Source organism: Pseudochaenichthys georgianus, chromosome 2, assembly GCF_902827115.2.
Source record: "Pseudochaenichthys georgianus chromosome 2, fPseGeo1.2, whole genome shotgun sequence".
Lineage (NCBI taxonomy): Eukaryota > Metazoa > Chordata > Actinopteri > Perciformes > Channichthyidae > Pseudochaenichthys > Pseudochaenichthys georgianus.
In genome coordinates, this window is record NC_047504.1 from 2,008,665 (window position 1) to 2,024,895 (window position 16,231).

At 40.5% G+C, this 16,231-nt stretch overlaps 1 protein-coding gene and 1 long non-coding RNA gene across 2 annotated transcripts; one reads left to right on the forward strand and one right to left on the reverse strand.

Moving 5' to 3' along the window:
* Positions 1-6,083: 6,083 nt before the first annotated feature.
* On the forward strand, positions 6,084-8,569 carry LOC139435183 (uncharacterized). The gene is made up of 3 exons (XR_011644444.1): positions 6,084-6,934; positions 7,769-7,848; positions 8,184-8,569. It is a non-coding gene; the product is annotated as an uncharacterized lncRNA (long non-coding RNA).
* Positions 8,570-12,125: 3,556 nt separating this feature from the next.
* Positions 12,126-15,634, reverse strand: LOC117460620 (putative nuclease HARBI1). Its single transcript, XM_034102179.1, has 4 exons — positions 15,608-15,634; positions 12,812-13,645; positions 12,497-12,702; positions 12,126-12,404 (listed from the first exon to the last, which is right to left on the reverse strand). Exons 1-3 carry the CDS (start codon positions 15,632-15,634, stop codon positions 12,499-12,501), a joined length of 1,065 nt encoding a protein of 354 aa, XP_033958070.1. The 3' UTR covers positions 12,126-12,404; positions 12,497-12,498.
* Positions 15,635-16,231: the final 597 nt, after the last annotated feature.

The window sequence follows — 16,231 nt, forward strand, 5'->3', positions numbered from 1 at the left end:
TTCTCAACTGCCTGCTCTGCATTATAGTCCTCAACCACAGGGCCATGCAGAGATATACGGAGGAGGGAATTTAGCATTTGGTTAGAGAGGGATCCTCTCCAGTCAGACTTGATCCTTTTCATGCAGGAGAAGCCTATCTCACAGCATGATGTTGACATCAGGAACACAAGCAGTATCTCTACGATCATCTGCATGTGGGGAAACTGTTCAGGCCTCCCTATGGCACCTTGCAAAAGTCTCTGCCATAACACCTGAGACTGAAGATGCCTGAAGTGATGCACGAGTACCTTTAGGTCAATCCACTCCCGTTTCGCTTCTTGAATTGATATGAAGTCCTCACATGCTTCAAGAATTCCCTTAAAGTGAGAGACAAAAGTCTCAAGATCAGAATTAAGAATTAAGTTAAGACAAAACATATGTTCATGTTATAATAATATAATATAACATTACATAACATAGTAGGGTACAATGTTGTATAAAACCTTGTCTTAAAGCCCTGATGATGTATTTGAGCCAAATCCCTGTTTTGTTTTAATATAGATGTAGAAGACAAAAACATCAATCAATCAATTGTAAAAGAAATGTTATTACAAAAGTGGTGAAATTTAACATTTGTATGAGCATTATAATCTTAGTCATTTTGATATTTTTCTACAGCATTAGTTTAGTCTTTGGTTTTAACAGATATACACATATTTTTTTCGGCCTGTTGAGGGAGCCCTGATCCCAAAAAATGCAGACATGCACAATGGTCAGGTCAGTACAATGTTGTATAAAACCTTGTCTTAAAGCCCTGATGATGTATTTGAGCCAAATCCCTGTTTTGTTTTAATATAGATGTAGAAGACAAAAACATCAATCAATCAATTGTAAAAGAAATGTTATTACAAAAGTGGTGAAATTTAACATTTGTATGAGCATTATAATCTTAGTCATTTTGATATTTTTCTACAGCATTAGTTTAGTCTTTGGTTTTAACAGATATACACATATTTTTTTCGGCCTGTTGAGGGAGCCCTGATCCCAAAAAATGCAGACATGCACAATGGTCAGGTCAGTTTGTTCTTGTTAAAGACACGTTTCGAGCGAGTGTGCCATTGAACGTGCCATCACTAGTCTAATGCACATTGTAGCCTTGCTTTGAAGGGCAACATCTACTGGGAGATTAGCTCGGCACAAAAACAACTGGAACATTACTCTCTCTTAACATGACACATTATTCTCATACCAGAGTTGATTGACAAACTAAAATTACCATGCGACACCCTTTCTAATCGTCACCCAATCTGACTGACTTTCTTGACCAAAAAATAAATAAAACACTAAAAAAAGATGAAAAGCTAAATGATTAGCTAAATGCCTTACGTTTTTGCAGCTAAAGATTCTAGCCTGGTCACTGACTGACTGACTGACAAAGAAAATACAAAAATGATAGGCTACACAATCAACTGTATGTCACATCATTTTCACAAACTTCAAAAGAACATGACACCGCATTTTAGGACGTTTGTATGCATTGTAAGGCACACTTCAGTTGCTAACGTTAGCTAGCGCTAGCGTTAGTTAGCGCTAGCGCGAGCTAGCACTAGCGTTAGTTAGCGCGAGCACTAGCTAACATTGATACTTAAGACAACTAACTTACCACAGTGGAAGACGGTGCATCATGACCAGGACTTGGGACTTTCTCGTTTCTGGAGTCGGCAGAATTGGCATTGGGGCTTGCATCAGGGCCAGGGGGCTGCTTATTCAACCACCTCAGCATTTCTTTCTTCTTGTTTCTTTCTGTCGTGACCGTTGCATTGACGCGACTCGAGTCTAGCAGCAGTCGGCAGCAGAGTGGATGACGTAGAATGCATTCTATGATTTGACAGCCCAATGACTTTGAAAATAACACCCATTTTGAAGTTTATTTTAATTTTTTTTTCACTGTCCCGAAATAGTCCCGGACAAAATAGATTTGTGTCCCAGTAGGAATTTGTATGGTCCCCGGGACATTGTTAGCTGCGAGCCCTGCTGGAGTTCATTATCGAGCTTACACCTTAACGTCACAGTCATCTGAAGAACGAACCCAAACCTTTTGTTTTTATTGCATTACCAAATGGGTATCAAATAAACAGTAAGCATTGGTAACACAACTTCCAAAGTTACAGTAAAATAAAAAGGACCCTGACTCGGACAATACACAATCCAACATGTCCAACGGAAGAGAATCAGTTATATTGTTTGTACACATGGTACTTTACATATATATATATCTGTTTGTTTAAGGTGTCCAGGTGATGCAGACAGGCTGGACCAGAGAGTGAGAGACAGAACTGGACTCCTCACAGCAGTGAACTTTAGCACAGGTACAAATACTCTTTTTTCATACTGTACAAAGAATCAAGAAAGATATTGGTTTAAATGAATGAAGTATTGACTTGAATACACTGATATACATTCCAATAAACAATACTAAATACTAGATCACCTACACATCAGTTAAGTTGAGGGGTTTTTCCATGCAAAAAGTTACATTTAGATATTTAGCAATATGACTTTGTCAGATTTCTAATGTAATGTATTGAAGGCAAAGATTTATCTCTCAATATTGTCTGTAAAAAACGTGGTAAAAGTGATTCTTTCAGTGAGACAACAGAGCAAGCTTCTACAGTTGCACTACGTTTTGATAACAGTTAAATATTATTTTGATAATAACATATATTTCAATGTTGATGAACATCATACTGTTCATTCATAATCTGATTGTCTTTGTAGCTCATTGTTTAAATAAAAAAAAAAACATTACAATTACAAAATAATGATATCTACAGCCCCTAAACACACAAACACACCGCTTTCATAAATAACACACTTGTTCTGCAATAATATGTTTTATGTTTCCTGTCATTTTTGTTAGGAAAGGACATGCCTGAAAGACACGACATCTTCTCCTTCTCTGAGGGTCAAGAAGAACATCCAAGAGGATCATTAAAAGCTGATGCTATGAGATGTTAAGACCAGTACAGGACATTCACTATAAACAACTTTTATTGTAAAAACAGTCAGCTGATCGAATGTAGCTATTTCCACATCTACACTCCATCAGCTGATTATTTCTATTTGCCTCACTTTATAAGCTTCACATCACTTGTGCCTTGTACCGCAGAGTTTGCAACGTCACAAATAAATGGGGCCAATCTTCAGTCAGATGTGAATGTGTAATCTAACATTTTCAGTAAGAATAATGGACAAAAGGAGAGCAAATACAGTTTATTGAAATGTGAACCAAAAGTTAATCAAATGTTTTAAATAAAAAGCACATATGGACAGAAGGTGTAAACCTATTAAATGTATAAGTAAACACATTTAGTCAAATAAAGTGACAGACTAGGCCTGTGCAGTTGGTGTCAGCTTTGCCCAGCATGGGCTCCTCCATCAGCCCTGGTCCTCCTCGCTGAGGAAAGACCCTCAGTCCTCTCCACACCAACAGACAGGACGTCCATCACACGGAGGTTTCTCCCTGAAGTCTCTGCAGCCCTCTGGACACCACGCTGTCTCAATCCGTCCACACTGAATATGAGAGGGGGGAAATGAAAATAATAAATGCTTTAGACAATAAGAAACATAAAGTTGACTGTTGAGTTGCTCAGTTTTTTTAGATTGTCAATACTATTACTGTATAACTAATATATCAGGTTAAGAGGCACATTCAAATAAAGATTGGTCTTTAAATACATTTTGTCTTTTGAATTGTTTGTCTAAAGTCAAGGATCTAGAACTGGTACTTATTTTTAATGATACAGTCTGGTTATTATGCTGTTGGCCTCACAGGTAAGAGCACTAACTAGCTACCATCACATGTACCTTAGCTTGACTTAAATGTATTAAACGTATGGTTAAGTGATATCAAAATATAAATAACTAATGTCATGCAAACATATTAATATTTGCTTGATTCCAGAGTTGAATTTAGCACAATTGCATACAAACGTTAAGGGGTTTTAAGATTCTGAAGTATTATGCTAAAAACTCAATAACTTAGATTATTATTTATAGTTTTGCTGAATAGTTTTCATGGCCGCTTACCTTAGAAACGTAAAATGCGACGGCAGTGTGCAGATGGGGAGCATGTTAGCTTAGCTTGGTAGCTTCAGCTAGCTCTGGAACTTCCAGCTGGGTGGCAGCAGGTCCCGCCTCGGCTCCGCCTCTTTGCCCTTATTTGGAGCAGGCTGGAGTTGAACTCTGACGTCACTGTTGAGCCGTTAGTGGCCGACTCCGCCTACTAAGGCAACTCTGCAGAATCCTATGGGTGACGTCACGGACCCTACGTCCATTTATATATACAGTCTATGGTTGAGACGCACAGGCTGCAGTGGAGACGCTGCGCACAGCTGATCGACAGCTGGAACACAAACCACCAAATACAAAAACATAATTCAGATCCAGTCGTCATGACTCCACACCGGGGGGATTCCCCGTTCACTTCTTACAGTTTCTCATCAAGGGGGTGTCTCCTGTCCCCGGTACAAACATACTGCCTGAGGAAGGCTATGTGTATTTATTTTGTCATGAACCTTTTTCGGGCCATTTATTTATTTATTTTGGTGACGATCCGACCTCCATGCTGCTACTCTGGTTCAAACTGCATCCACCAAATGATTTATCTCGACCTCCCCAAAATAACCAAAATCTGACACGGTGTGAGATGTCTTTTTTAGCTGTTCTGTCGTCATTGCCTGCGATCTTCTTCATGCAGTCAGTCAACATGAATGAATGAATGAATGGGCGTTTCTTTGACTATTTATAGGCAAATATGGGCGTTACGTGAAGCCCGCAAAAGCTGCACCACATTTCGAGTCGGTTGTGATTTATAAAGGGAAACCGGCGTAGGAAGTGCTGTACGCAATGTTTGGTGAATCGGAAAATGTCGGGAAATGTATGGGCATGTGTCAAACCTTTCAGCAATTGTTGGATGTTCAACAAACTAAAAAGTAAGATAATAAATGAAAACATTTGCCACAGCAAGGATTTTTTTTCTTCTAGTGCTTGTGTCCTTATTTAAAAAAAATAATTAGACTTATTATGCAAACTATTTCCCTGACAGTTAGGGCCAGTCAATAGTTTGATTGCAGCCATAATTTAAGAAAACTGACTGTTCTATTTCGTCCCTACTGACCGCCAGAGGCGGTGCTTTAGCACTGGATATGTCCATGGCGCGCATGCGCAGCTCGAGTACCAATAACAACAAAGGCTGTGTCCCAATTCAGCGGCCGCATCCTCCTGAGGATGCATTCGAAGACAAGGCTCCTCCGAATGGAGCCCACAAATGCAGCCTTCTATTCCCAGATTTTGAGGATACATCTGATGTACACTCCGCGGTGTATCATATCCCAGGATGCAATGGGCGACGGTGACGAATGAGTTATTTAAAAATAAAATGGCTTCTCACGGGACGGCAACGGCTGAAGCTTCGGCGGGAGCCGGATTTGTTTTTAAATGTAAGTATAGGGTTTCAACCAAGCGGCAAACTCTGGGGAAGAGCCGGGAAGCCAATACGGAAGTGCCACACACTGCAGTTCATATATTGGCCGATAGGCGATGGCTGCAGAAAGGAGCAATTTCCATAGACCCCCATGTTAAAATGCCCAACTTTACAGCGGAAAAACACATGTTTTTCTCCCTGGCTCCATACATTTTATTATCGATACAGTTAGATTCCACCTTCATGATTATGGATCTGTGAGTGAATTGTTTTCTAACGCGACCCTTTTATTTATATTAGGTCTTAAAGTTTTTGCATTAATTAGGGCGTGGTCACGTTGATGGACACGTACATGCCTCACTGTCAGCTAACAGCAACTTGTCCACTCTGCTAGGCTACAACCATAGAGGCTACAACGTTAGTTAGTCATAGTACTGTACTTGACCCTTTAGCTTTAGCCGTGTTCGTGGTGATATACCAGACAATTAAGATGTCGTGCTGTGCGCTTGAATGTACTAACAGAACTTCCAAGAAGTCTACTCTCAGCATTTTTCGGTGAGTAAAATGATAATATTATACATGTTAACCCCGTTAGCAGGTGTGTGTGTGTGCTTGTTAGCTTAGCTTGTTATGTAGCTTATTAGCCAGCTAAGGATGTAACCCTTTATACGTGTGTGTATATATATATATACAGTTTAGTTTATGATTCAGCCTTGGGTAAGACTTTTATAGTCTATGGCTATGACGCCCATAATGCTAAACGGGAGCAAATGTTAAAAGGGGACCCAATTATCCCAGTGGTGGGATAACCGAAGCTAACCGGAGCCGTAGCTAGCCCTTTGCGGCTCCGTTAGCTTCGGCCAGCGGCGGAGCCCGGCGTTATAACTGGAGATCAAGGAATGCAGCGAAACGCGGACTTGGTTCGCCTGCAGCCTGCTATAGTATTAGCTAAAGAAATGATGTTGAACAAGTCTTATTAAGCTGAACATCGCCACAATTGTTCTGCTATGTATCGGTACTTATTTTATTTTCTTAACGTGTGAATGACAAGCATTAAGAATAACAACAAATAGCTATTTATCTTGCATATTGTCTCGTTTGATTATGAATGTAACGTTTATATAGTGGAACTACACTGTTTTATCAAAACCAAAGTGCCACGCAGTAACTTGGTAGGCCCATGCATGTATTTCAGCAGGAAATGTGCAACCTAGATTACATTTACCAACACAGACTATATAGAAATATTTGTAAAAGTTGTTCATGCGTTATTAAGTGAATATGGCATTAACCCTCCTGTTGTCTTTGGGTCGGTTTTCCTGTATTTTTGAATAACGGTTTCCTTTAGGTGATCCAGACAGGCTGGACCAGTGGGTGCTGAACATCCGGAGGAATACATGGACCCCCAACGTTTCTTCTCGCCTGTGCAGTGAACACTTTGAGAGTCATCCCTTCAGCACGGACTCATGGGTACAGATCCTTTTTAAAAATAAAAAAATAACTTGGTTCCATTTGTGAGTGTAAATTGTTGTTACTAATTAAATACATGTTATACATCATACAATGCTAAATAATTGTTATGGCACAGCTTGCACATCCGTGATGAGTAATGTTCTTTTGATTAAAGGCCAAATTAAGATTTTGCCAGTTAAGTAAAGAAACATAGAAATCGATTTTTTTGCAAACCATCACATTTCTCTTCAATTTATGCAAAGACTCTTTATCATAGATAGAGAATTGCCATTTCCCCCCACATACTCTATGTTAAAAACAGATGAATTATATTACCTTTTTTTTACATTATTTTAATAGCAACATTCATTCATCTGTTGTCATCTTATAACTTATTTATCTTAACAGCTATCACTGTAAAAAAAGAAATGATTTAAGTTAATTTTACTATACAATATTTATCTCTACATTCTGTTCTTGCATATGTCTTATTATATTTACGTGTATATAGATTTCTGCCTGCACTAATTTATTATTCTCAATTTAATTTAGAATTTATTTTATTGTTTTATGTCTTATATAACTATGTTGCATTGTTGGAGGAGCTCGGGACAGATGATTTGCATTGCCATTCCTACACTGTAGCCTATGTGCATATGACATAAATCCTTTGAATCTGAATCTTGGAAACACGTAATTGTTGAATAGATTAACTGCATAGTTAACATGTTGGCCCTCTATTGTCTTTTATAATGCACTCTTACATTTAAAACAACATTATTCAAAAGAAAGTTGAATATCTACAGACCTCAAAAAGTTATTTTATGTGTTTTTGTTTATTATTTTTATTAGGGAAGGAGATGCCTGAAAAACACTGCAGTGCCCACCATTTTCTATTTCACCAAAGAACAACAGCCTGGAAGGAGAAGCAGGTGAGTAGCAATGACGAGGTAAGTGACACTCCTAGTTCGACTGTTAATAGTAATGAGGAGGTTGCAGATGTCGACCATGGTAGTGGTGAAAACAGTCTTGCTGCTGATCAGAGCAATATCATTATGATACAAGGCACACCTGAAGAAGCCTTTGTTGTTCCACATGTGGAGCGTAATGACATTCCAACAGTCAATGCTTGTGAGGAGGGTGTTGGTTTGGGTAGCAGCAGCCAACAAACAGACTCCGCCTCTGTTCACTCTCACACTTGGGCTTTAAACCAAGTACTGAATAGTTTGTGCACACATTTCTAACATGTGATCTTTCTTTCATGTAGGACGCTTGAGGGAAGTTGCAACGCCTCGGCCAATGGGATGTCTTCTCCACGTGAAAGAGATTGAAGGCATCATTTATAACTTGAGACAATTTTCCAAAAGTTATGACTTGTATTGGCTTAGATGGTAATGGATTACATCTAACACGAATCAAGATCGTATTGAGAAAAATGAAAGTGTAATCCTTAGTTACATAGGAAAAGATGTAATCGGATTAGTTTTACTTTTTTTAATAATAGGGAAACTCAGGATTACAATCTTATTCAAAACCTAAAAAGAGCATATATATGTAAAATGATCAAATTGTATCTCTTCTCTGGAAGCGGTACTGTTCTGTAGGCTAATACTAATACTAATTGTGAATCTATACACCTACTGCCTGAATCTGCTTTATGGTATTATATTATACATTTTAAGTAAAAAAATCATATTAATATTTCTTCTCTACTGTGTTTATTTGCATTGCATTTGATATTGAGGTAATCCAAAACAAAAATAAAGTTATCACGTTACATTACCTTTATATCTTGATACTCACATGAAGTTACTGGTTGTGTTTTTGGCAAGTAGCCCTCCCAACCCTGTACATAAGTTATATCATTTTAATTACTGATACAGTTGTTGCACATCTTTAATTTATTTTCTCGTGTACTTAAGTCATAAAATGATTCGAAACCTTTACTTTTCATAAAATGCAAGATGTAACTTTCAATGTGGCTTTATCACATTTTCAATGTAAATAGATCTGATTAAATAAAGAGTAAAAGCACAATCTTAAATGTTGACAGTTATCATTTGCCTATGCTTATTGTTAATGTAGTGGTGTTATAAACAAAATGTTGTCCTAAAGGAAATTAAGATGTTTTTTTATTTGTTGACAAAAGATTTAAAGTTGATGCTCAAAACATGTGGGAACATTTATGGAGAAAAATGTTTCTATTGTAAAACAAATATTTATCTGCATACTGAACAAAACTCTCTAAAAGGTATTATCTTCTGTGACGTTACGACCCTGTAGGGATTGTGGGTATTTCACTTCATAATTACATTCTATGGTATGCTTATGACATTGATGCCAAAATACATGGGACTAGGGGAGACCTTCCTGTTGTTTGCATTGTCATGATAAATGACAGCGTAGTATTCATTGTCAAGATTTGTGTTTTTAAACTTGGGACTCTTTTCAGACTGCTCCGGCTTGGGAAAAGATTTTAGCCTTAATTTGTAATGTTTTCTGTATTGTATGGTAAGCTTATCCTTTCATTTGATAGTCCCATTTGGATGTGATAGCTAACATTTTCAGTAAGCAGTAGACAAAAGAAGTGAAAATATGAATGTAATTTATTTTCAATATTTACATAAATACATAATTATTTTTAACAAATCAAATAACAAAAAACATCATAACAAATACAAAATAAAAGGTTTGACAGACAGCCATGCCCAGCATGGGCCTGGAGAGCTGCAGAGTCCAATGGGGGTAAGAGGGGGGGGTGGGATGTGGGGAAGAGGAAGAGCAGCCATGTCAACAGTGTTATGGCTACAGATGTAATATCTAACTCAACATTAGCCATGACAGTCTGGGCTTAGCAAGGGCCTTAGAATACATACTCTAAAGGCCAAATCCAAAGACAGTGATACTGACATTTTAGCAGTTCACAGTCTTTGGAGGTGGTCTTTCAGGCAATTGGCTGGTGACTTAAAAAAAAAATCATTTCTCCAAGGGGTGAAATGAACTCCATCTCGCAAAAACAGCCCAGGACTGTCATGTCTAATGTTGGAGTGGTCAACAATGGCACCATTTAGGCTATGAACAAAAGTAGCCATAACACTGTTAACAAACTTCCGGGCCTTGTCAATTTTGACAGGATTTGCACCAGCCCTCCACCGGCGCCTCTGGGAGAGCATGATCTTCAAGCCAGGGTGCCGATGGTGAAGCTGGTCCAGGTCCTCCTTCATCTGGTTCAGCAACTGAACACTGGGCACATCCCCCAGGTCACAGTGGATGAGGAGGACATCCGGGACTGCTCTTCCTAGCGGGGAGTAGGAAAAGAAAGGGAGGACACCTCTCCAGCGCAGTTCACCCCAACCGAACCAGCACACCCTCAGGTCGAGGCCAAGGTTGCTGCTGATGGTCTCTGTAGCTCTCTGGGCTCCACGCCGGACATAGCTCCCGATTATCCATACAGTCACTATGGGAGGAAAATAAATGAGAGTAACAAATGCTTCAGATCATGAGGAACATCAAATAAAGGGTTGCTCATTTTGTTCCTTTGACAATAACATACAAAATAACTATGAAATCACACCTGTATGGTTAAAAGTAACAAGAGAGCAAAACCACAAAAAACAGATTAACAGCACACAGTTTATATATATATTTATATACTGTGTGCTGTTTATCTACAATTGTGCATACATGTATATGTATAGTATGTTTGTGTGTAATGTCAACCATCTGAAGTCCTGTAAAGTAAGCCAGGACCATCAACTTACAGGTTGTGCAGTTTGGCGTGGATCTTCTTTTTTCTTAATTCTGAAATAAATAAAAATGTTTTAATCAATATAAAAGCACCTTTCTTTTTCTACAGTCATATTTAATTAATCACATTTAATTCACGCAACACTGGCCATATATCTGCTAGTTTACAAAGTTTAGTTACAAATGACATTTATATTAGAAAAACGGTGAAGCACTTAAAAAACAATTGTATAGTGTAGGTTCAAGAACCTTTAAATCAAAAGGACAAGTTTTGTAAAGTTACAGGGTATCTTATCTTCAGAATATGCCGGGAACGAGGAGCAGTGACCGCAAGCTGGGTTGTTAGCATAGGTTGTTAGCTTAATACTTAATAGAACATGTTAGCTTAGCTTCTTAGCCTGAGCTAGGTCTGGAATGTCACGCTCGGTGGCAGCAGGTCCCGCCCTGTCCCGCCTCAGCACCGCCTCTTTGCCCTTATTTGGAGCAGGCGGGAGAAGGCGGGAGTTAGATTCTGACGTCACTGTCGAGCCGTTAGTGGCCGACTCCGCCTACTAAGGGCTTCACGGCAACTCTGCAGAATCCTATGGGTGACGTCACGGACCCTACGTCCATTTATATATACAGTCTATGGTTTCAACTCACCCAAATAGTAAACGACATGAAACAGTAAACCGATTTAACTGTTTTATTTAAAGATACGGGCGATTGGAGATGTCTTCTTTGTATACATAAAATAATATGAAGTGAAAATATTTCGACATGTTGTAAACCAGAACCATGGTTTTCATATTGTTGGGATTAATTATAAAGCTAATTTATTTATTTAACTGCTTTTGTTATACAAATCTTACTGCAAAAATTGTATTCATAATACTAGATGTTGTACTATTCTCTCTGTGATTAGGACGGTTTTGGAAGATATGGGCCTGCAGGGAAGTGTAACTCCCCTGCAAGCTAAGAAGAAGTGGGACAATCTGAAAAAAAGATATAAAGTATGTGAGTTTTACAAGTTAATAAACACATTTGCTGACATTTGTTTATCTGCTGGTGTTTTTTTTTGTAATGCCATGATTGTTTTACTCTGCCTTTAGGATTGCAAATACCCAGGGTCAGGAGAGGGAGTCGGTGGGAAACCCACTGCTGCAACTTGGCCGTGGTTTTTCCAAATGGATGAGATATTAGGACAGAGGCCCTCTATCTGCCCGCCTGTCCTAATATCCTCTATTCCAGAGGACACGCCACGGCCAAGTTCAGCAGTGGGGGACCAAGAGGAGGACGAGGAAGAGGATCAGGTTGAGGCAGGGCCATCCCGGCCTAAAAGGAAGAGAAATGATGGGCTCATGGACCTCATCAGAGAGGATATGAAGCAGCAGAGGGAGGAGAACAGGGAAAACCTTAACAGGCTTTTTTCTCTCCTAGAAAAATTAGTTGATAAATAAATAAATAAATGTAATGAGCAATATGAAACTTATAATTTATTTGATGGAACAACATACAAATGAAACAACATACAAATAAAACAACATTTAAACTATATACACATTCAGGCTGAGCAGGGAGTCCCAGGTGGTGCTGCTGGACCTGGCTGCCACAATTAGGACCCTGGTGTGCTCTGATGGTGGGTGGGGCATCATGCAGGGTGGTATCCAGAGGTGTTGGGGATGCTTCTCTCCACAGTACATCGGATTGTCCATTAGGGCTAGGGTTCGCAGGGCGGACGCAATCGACGGCTGCCATGTCACTAAGATGTTTTCAGCAGCAGATAAGAACAAAAGATGTATATAAATATTGCACACGGTTATTTGATCACAGCTCGTCAATTGTTTTACATACCTTTACACATAATCGTGGTCACCAGGAACCTCCTCCAGGGCAGACACCTCCGCAGACAGTTGGTCCCGCCAAGAAGCACCACTGACTGCCTCCAACACATTCTCCCCCTCATCCTCCGCTACATCCTCCACAGTGTCCTCTTCTGGGGCCATGATGTCGCCGGCCCCAATACAGATGTTGTGGAGGACGGCACATGCTGTTATGATCTGAAATTTAAAAATTGGCAGAAATATATAAATATATATATATATGTTATACCTCATGTTAGATCTACTCTTCAGTATTATCAAAATGTCCTAATGAGTGATTACTTACTTGAGGAACGAAGGTGTGGTGCACCTCCAGCGCTTGCAGGAAGATACTCCTGAATCTTGTCTTCATCACCCCGAAGGCACGCTCGATGATGGAGCGTGCCCGGGAGTGATGGCTGTTGAAGCGCTGGGGTCCCACACCTTGCAGCGGCCGTTTGTATGGAGTGATGAGGGGGAGTGGATGTTGGAGGCAGGGGTACCCCCCGTCTGCGAGGATAAAGTGCCCTGGAGGAGGGTAGAGTGCCTGCCGATAGAGTGGGCTGTGGCGGAGCACTCTAGAGTCATGGACTGACCCAGGCCAGCCCACGTACGTGTCGATGAAGCGGCCCTGATGGTCACAAACAGCCTGCAGCAAAATGGAGCTGAACAGTTTTCTGTTTCTATAACAGTGACCATCAGGGCCGCTTGGTGGCACGATGCGGACATGGCAGCCGTCGATTGCTCCAGCAGCTTTTCTGAAGGCTCTGTGTCTGGCCAGCCCTGCGAACCCACGCGACACAGCCTCCAGGTCTTCTGCTGTCCTGGGGAGGTGGATGACCTGGTGGCAAATGACCACCACCTCCTCAGTCACTCTGTGGACAATCCGGTGTACCGTGGATCTAGGCATCCCGAAAACTCTGGAGACCACCCTGCATGATGCCCCACTTGCCAGCCAGAACAGGAACACCAGGGTCTCAATTGTGGCCCCCCATCCATGTCTCCTGTCCTGACCCAGGAGTTCCAGCAGCACCTTCAGGGACTCTCTGCTCAGCCTGAAATCAGGGCGTGTGTCCTGGTCATTAAAAAACCTGTCCAGGACAGGGACGCTTAAGTTGATCCTGCAGTACAGGGGCCTTGGCTGGTAGAGGGAAAGGTTGAGAAAAAAGGGTTAAATAAGTGAACAGCATTTTTGTTCTTTGTTTATACATATATCTATTGACATGTTTATATATATATATATATATATATATGTTTATTGATATATACACACAAAAATATATACATATTATTACATTACATTACATTGCATTTAGCTGACGCTTTTATCCAAAGCGACTTACAATAAGTACATTCGACCAGGAAGACACAACCTTGAGGAAAACAGAATCATATAAGAACATCAGGTTTCAAAGAGCCAATCGTTTCAAGTGCTGCTCAACTGGCTAAGCCAGTCCTTTATTAGTATATAAGTGCTCTGTTAGCAGTTCTTTGTTAGTCATTCTATCGCTCAAAGTGGAGTCGAAAGAGATGAGTTTTCAGTCTGCGCCGGAAGGTGTGTAAGCTTTCTGCGGTCCTGATTTCAATGGGGAGCTCATTCCACCATTTTGGAGCCAGGATAGCAAACCCACGTGTTTTTGCTGATGGGAACTTGGGTCCCCCCTCGCAGCGAGTCGTTTGGTTGATGCAGAGCGGAGTGCACGTGCTGGGGTGTACGGTTTAACCATGTCCTGGATGTAGGAAGGGCCAGATCCATTCGCAGCATGGTACGCAAGTACCAGTGTCTTGAAGTGGATTCTAGCAGTTACCGGAAGCCAGTGGAGGGAGCGGAGGAGCGGCGTGGTGTGGGAAAATTTTGGAAGGTTGAAGACCAGACGAGCCGCTGCATTCTGGATGAGCTGCAGAGGTCGGATGGCACATGCAGGTAGACCAGCCAGGAGGGAGTTGCAGTAGTCTAGGCGTGAGGTGACGAGAGCCTGGACCAGAACCTGCGTCGATTTCTGGGTCAGCTGTGGGCGTATCTTCCTGATGTTGAAAAGCGTGTATCTGCAGCAGCGGGTTGTAGCAGCGATGTTTGCAGTAAACGACAGGTTGTTATCTAGGATAACACCCAGATTCCTTGCAGTCTGAGTCGGGGAAACAACAGAGGGGCCGATGTTGATAGTTAGGTCAAGAGAGGGACAATCTTTTCCCGGAAGGAAAAGCACTTCAGTTTTGTCAAGGTTGAGCTTGAGATGATGAGCGGACATCCACTGAGAGATGTCAGTGGATATATATACATACTTATATATGTATATATATATATATATATATATACTCAAGCTATACTCAACCTGAAATAAAATTTGTATCAGTATTATGCTAATAACATTACTGTTAGCTAAAAATACAGTACATACATATATTCTGTGTTTGTGTATAAAAATATCTCTATAGACATGTTTATATATATACACAAGCTATACTCAACCTGAGAAATAACATTTTAAACATGTATTATAGGCTAATATTAACATTACTGTTAGCTAAAAATACAGTACATACATATATTCTGTGTTTGTGTATAAATATATCTCTATAGACATGTTTATATATATACACAAGCTATACTCAACCTGAGAAATAACATTTTAAACATGTATTATAGGCTAATATTAACATTACTGTTAGCTAAAAATACAGTACATACATATATTCTGTGTTTGTGTATAAATATATCTCTATAGACATGTTTATATATATACACAAGCTATACTCAACCTGAGAAATAACATTTTAAACATGTATTATAGGCTAATATTAAAATTACTGTTAGCTAAAAATACAGTACATATATATTTTATATAATATGATAATAGATATAAGTATCAGTACCTGGACATGGTCTTCCATTAATTTGAAATAGATGGTGCGCCTGGTGTGACCTTGGGAAATTGAATTTAACATATTGAACATCACCAAAAGAAGTACTATCTCTGACTCCATATTGAACCGTTTGAAAATATTTTGCCTAATGTCAGAAATTATTACAGGCACTTCTGACTGCAGCTGGTTGCTATGCGACGGGGGCGGCAAAAGGTAGGGATAACGGCCGGTGACGTACCAGGAAATGCTCCGTAGACCGTCTCATTTCGCATTCCGCGGAGGACCCACGTCGGTTGGGTCCTCCGCGGAATTCAAAGGCTGGGTCCTCAGGAGGATGTAGCCACTGAATTGGGACACAGCTAAAGTCACCTGTGACCCACGTGACACCGGCTATATCAGCCGGTATTGTCAGAGGATCTGTTCCTTTCATCTTCTCGCTGCGCGAGGGTACCGTGGCTACGTTTTTGTAGCCTACAGCGTTCAGGTTTGAGCGTTTGATCTGAGGGATTTCTCTGCAAACAGCTGGCCGCGGGGAGCTTCGTGACTGACAGTCGGAGCTACGGGTCGTTAGACGCGTCCTCCAGGAGCTGCGGCCGGCTGTGTAGAGCCTCGACAGACAGGTTGGTGTCAGCTTGTTGCTGGTGATGGCTGTGTTTCCACACCCGCTCCCAGCCAAGTTGTCCTGATTACCGTCTTATTGTTTGTGGCTTAGACTTTCTGGTGACGACAGTGTTCCCGCTTCCTCTCCCATAAAGTTGCCCTTATGCTCTTTTGAAAGTTCTGCTTGTGGCGTTGTGCCCGAGCTATCATTAGCATTTGAGTCCCAGCTTTGGCTGCGTCCCTCATTCAATTTAGTATGGAA

Excerpts from the sequence above, each read along its gene's own strand:
- LOC117460620 (XM_034102179.1), bottom strand. The coding sequence starts at position 15,634 with ATGAGACGGTCTACGGAGCATTTCCTG. Across the intron at positions 13,646-15,607 it reads GGTCTACGGAGCATTTCCTG|CCAAGGCCCCTGTACTGCAG; the intron begins GTACGTCACCGG and ends TCCCTCTACCAG. Across the intron at positions 12,703-12,811 it reads ACCACACCTTCGTTCCTCAA|ATCATAACAGCATGTGCCGT; the intron begins GTAAGTAATCAC and ends TTTAAATTTCAG.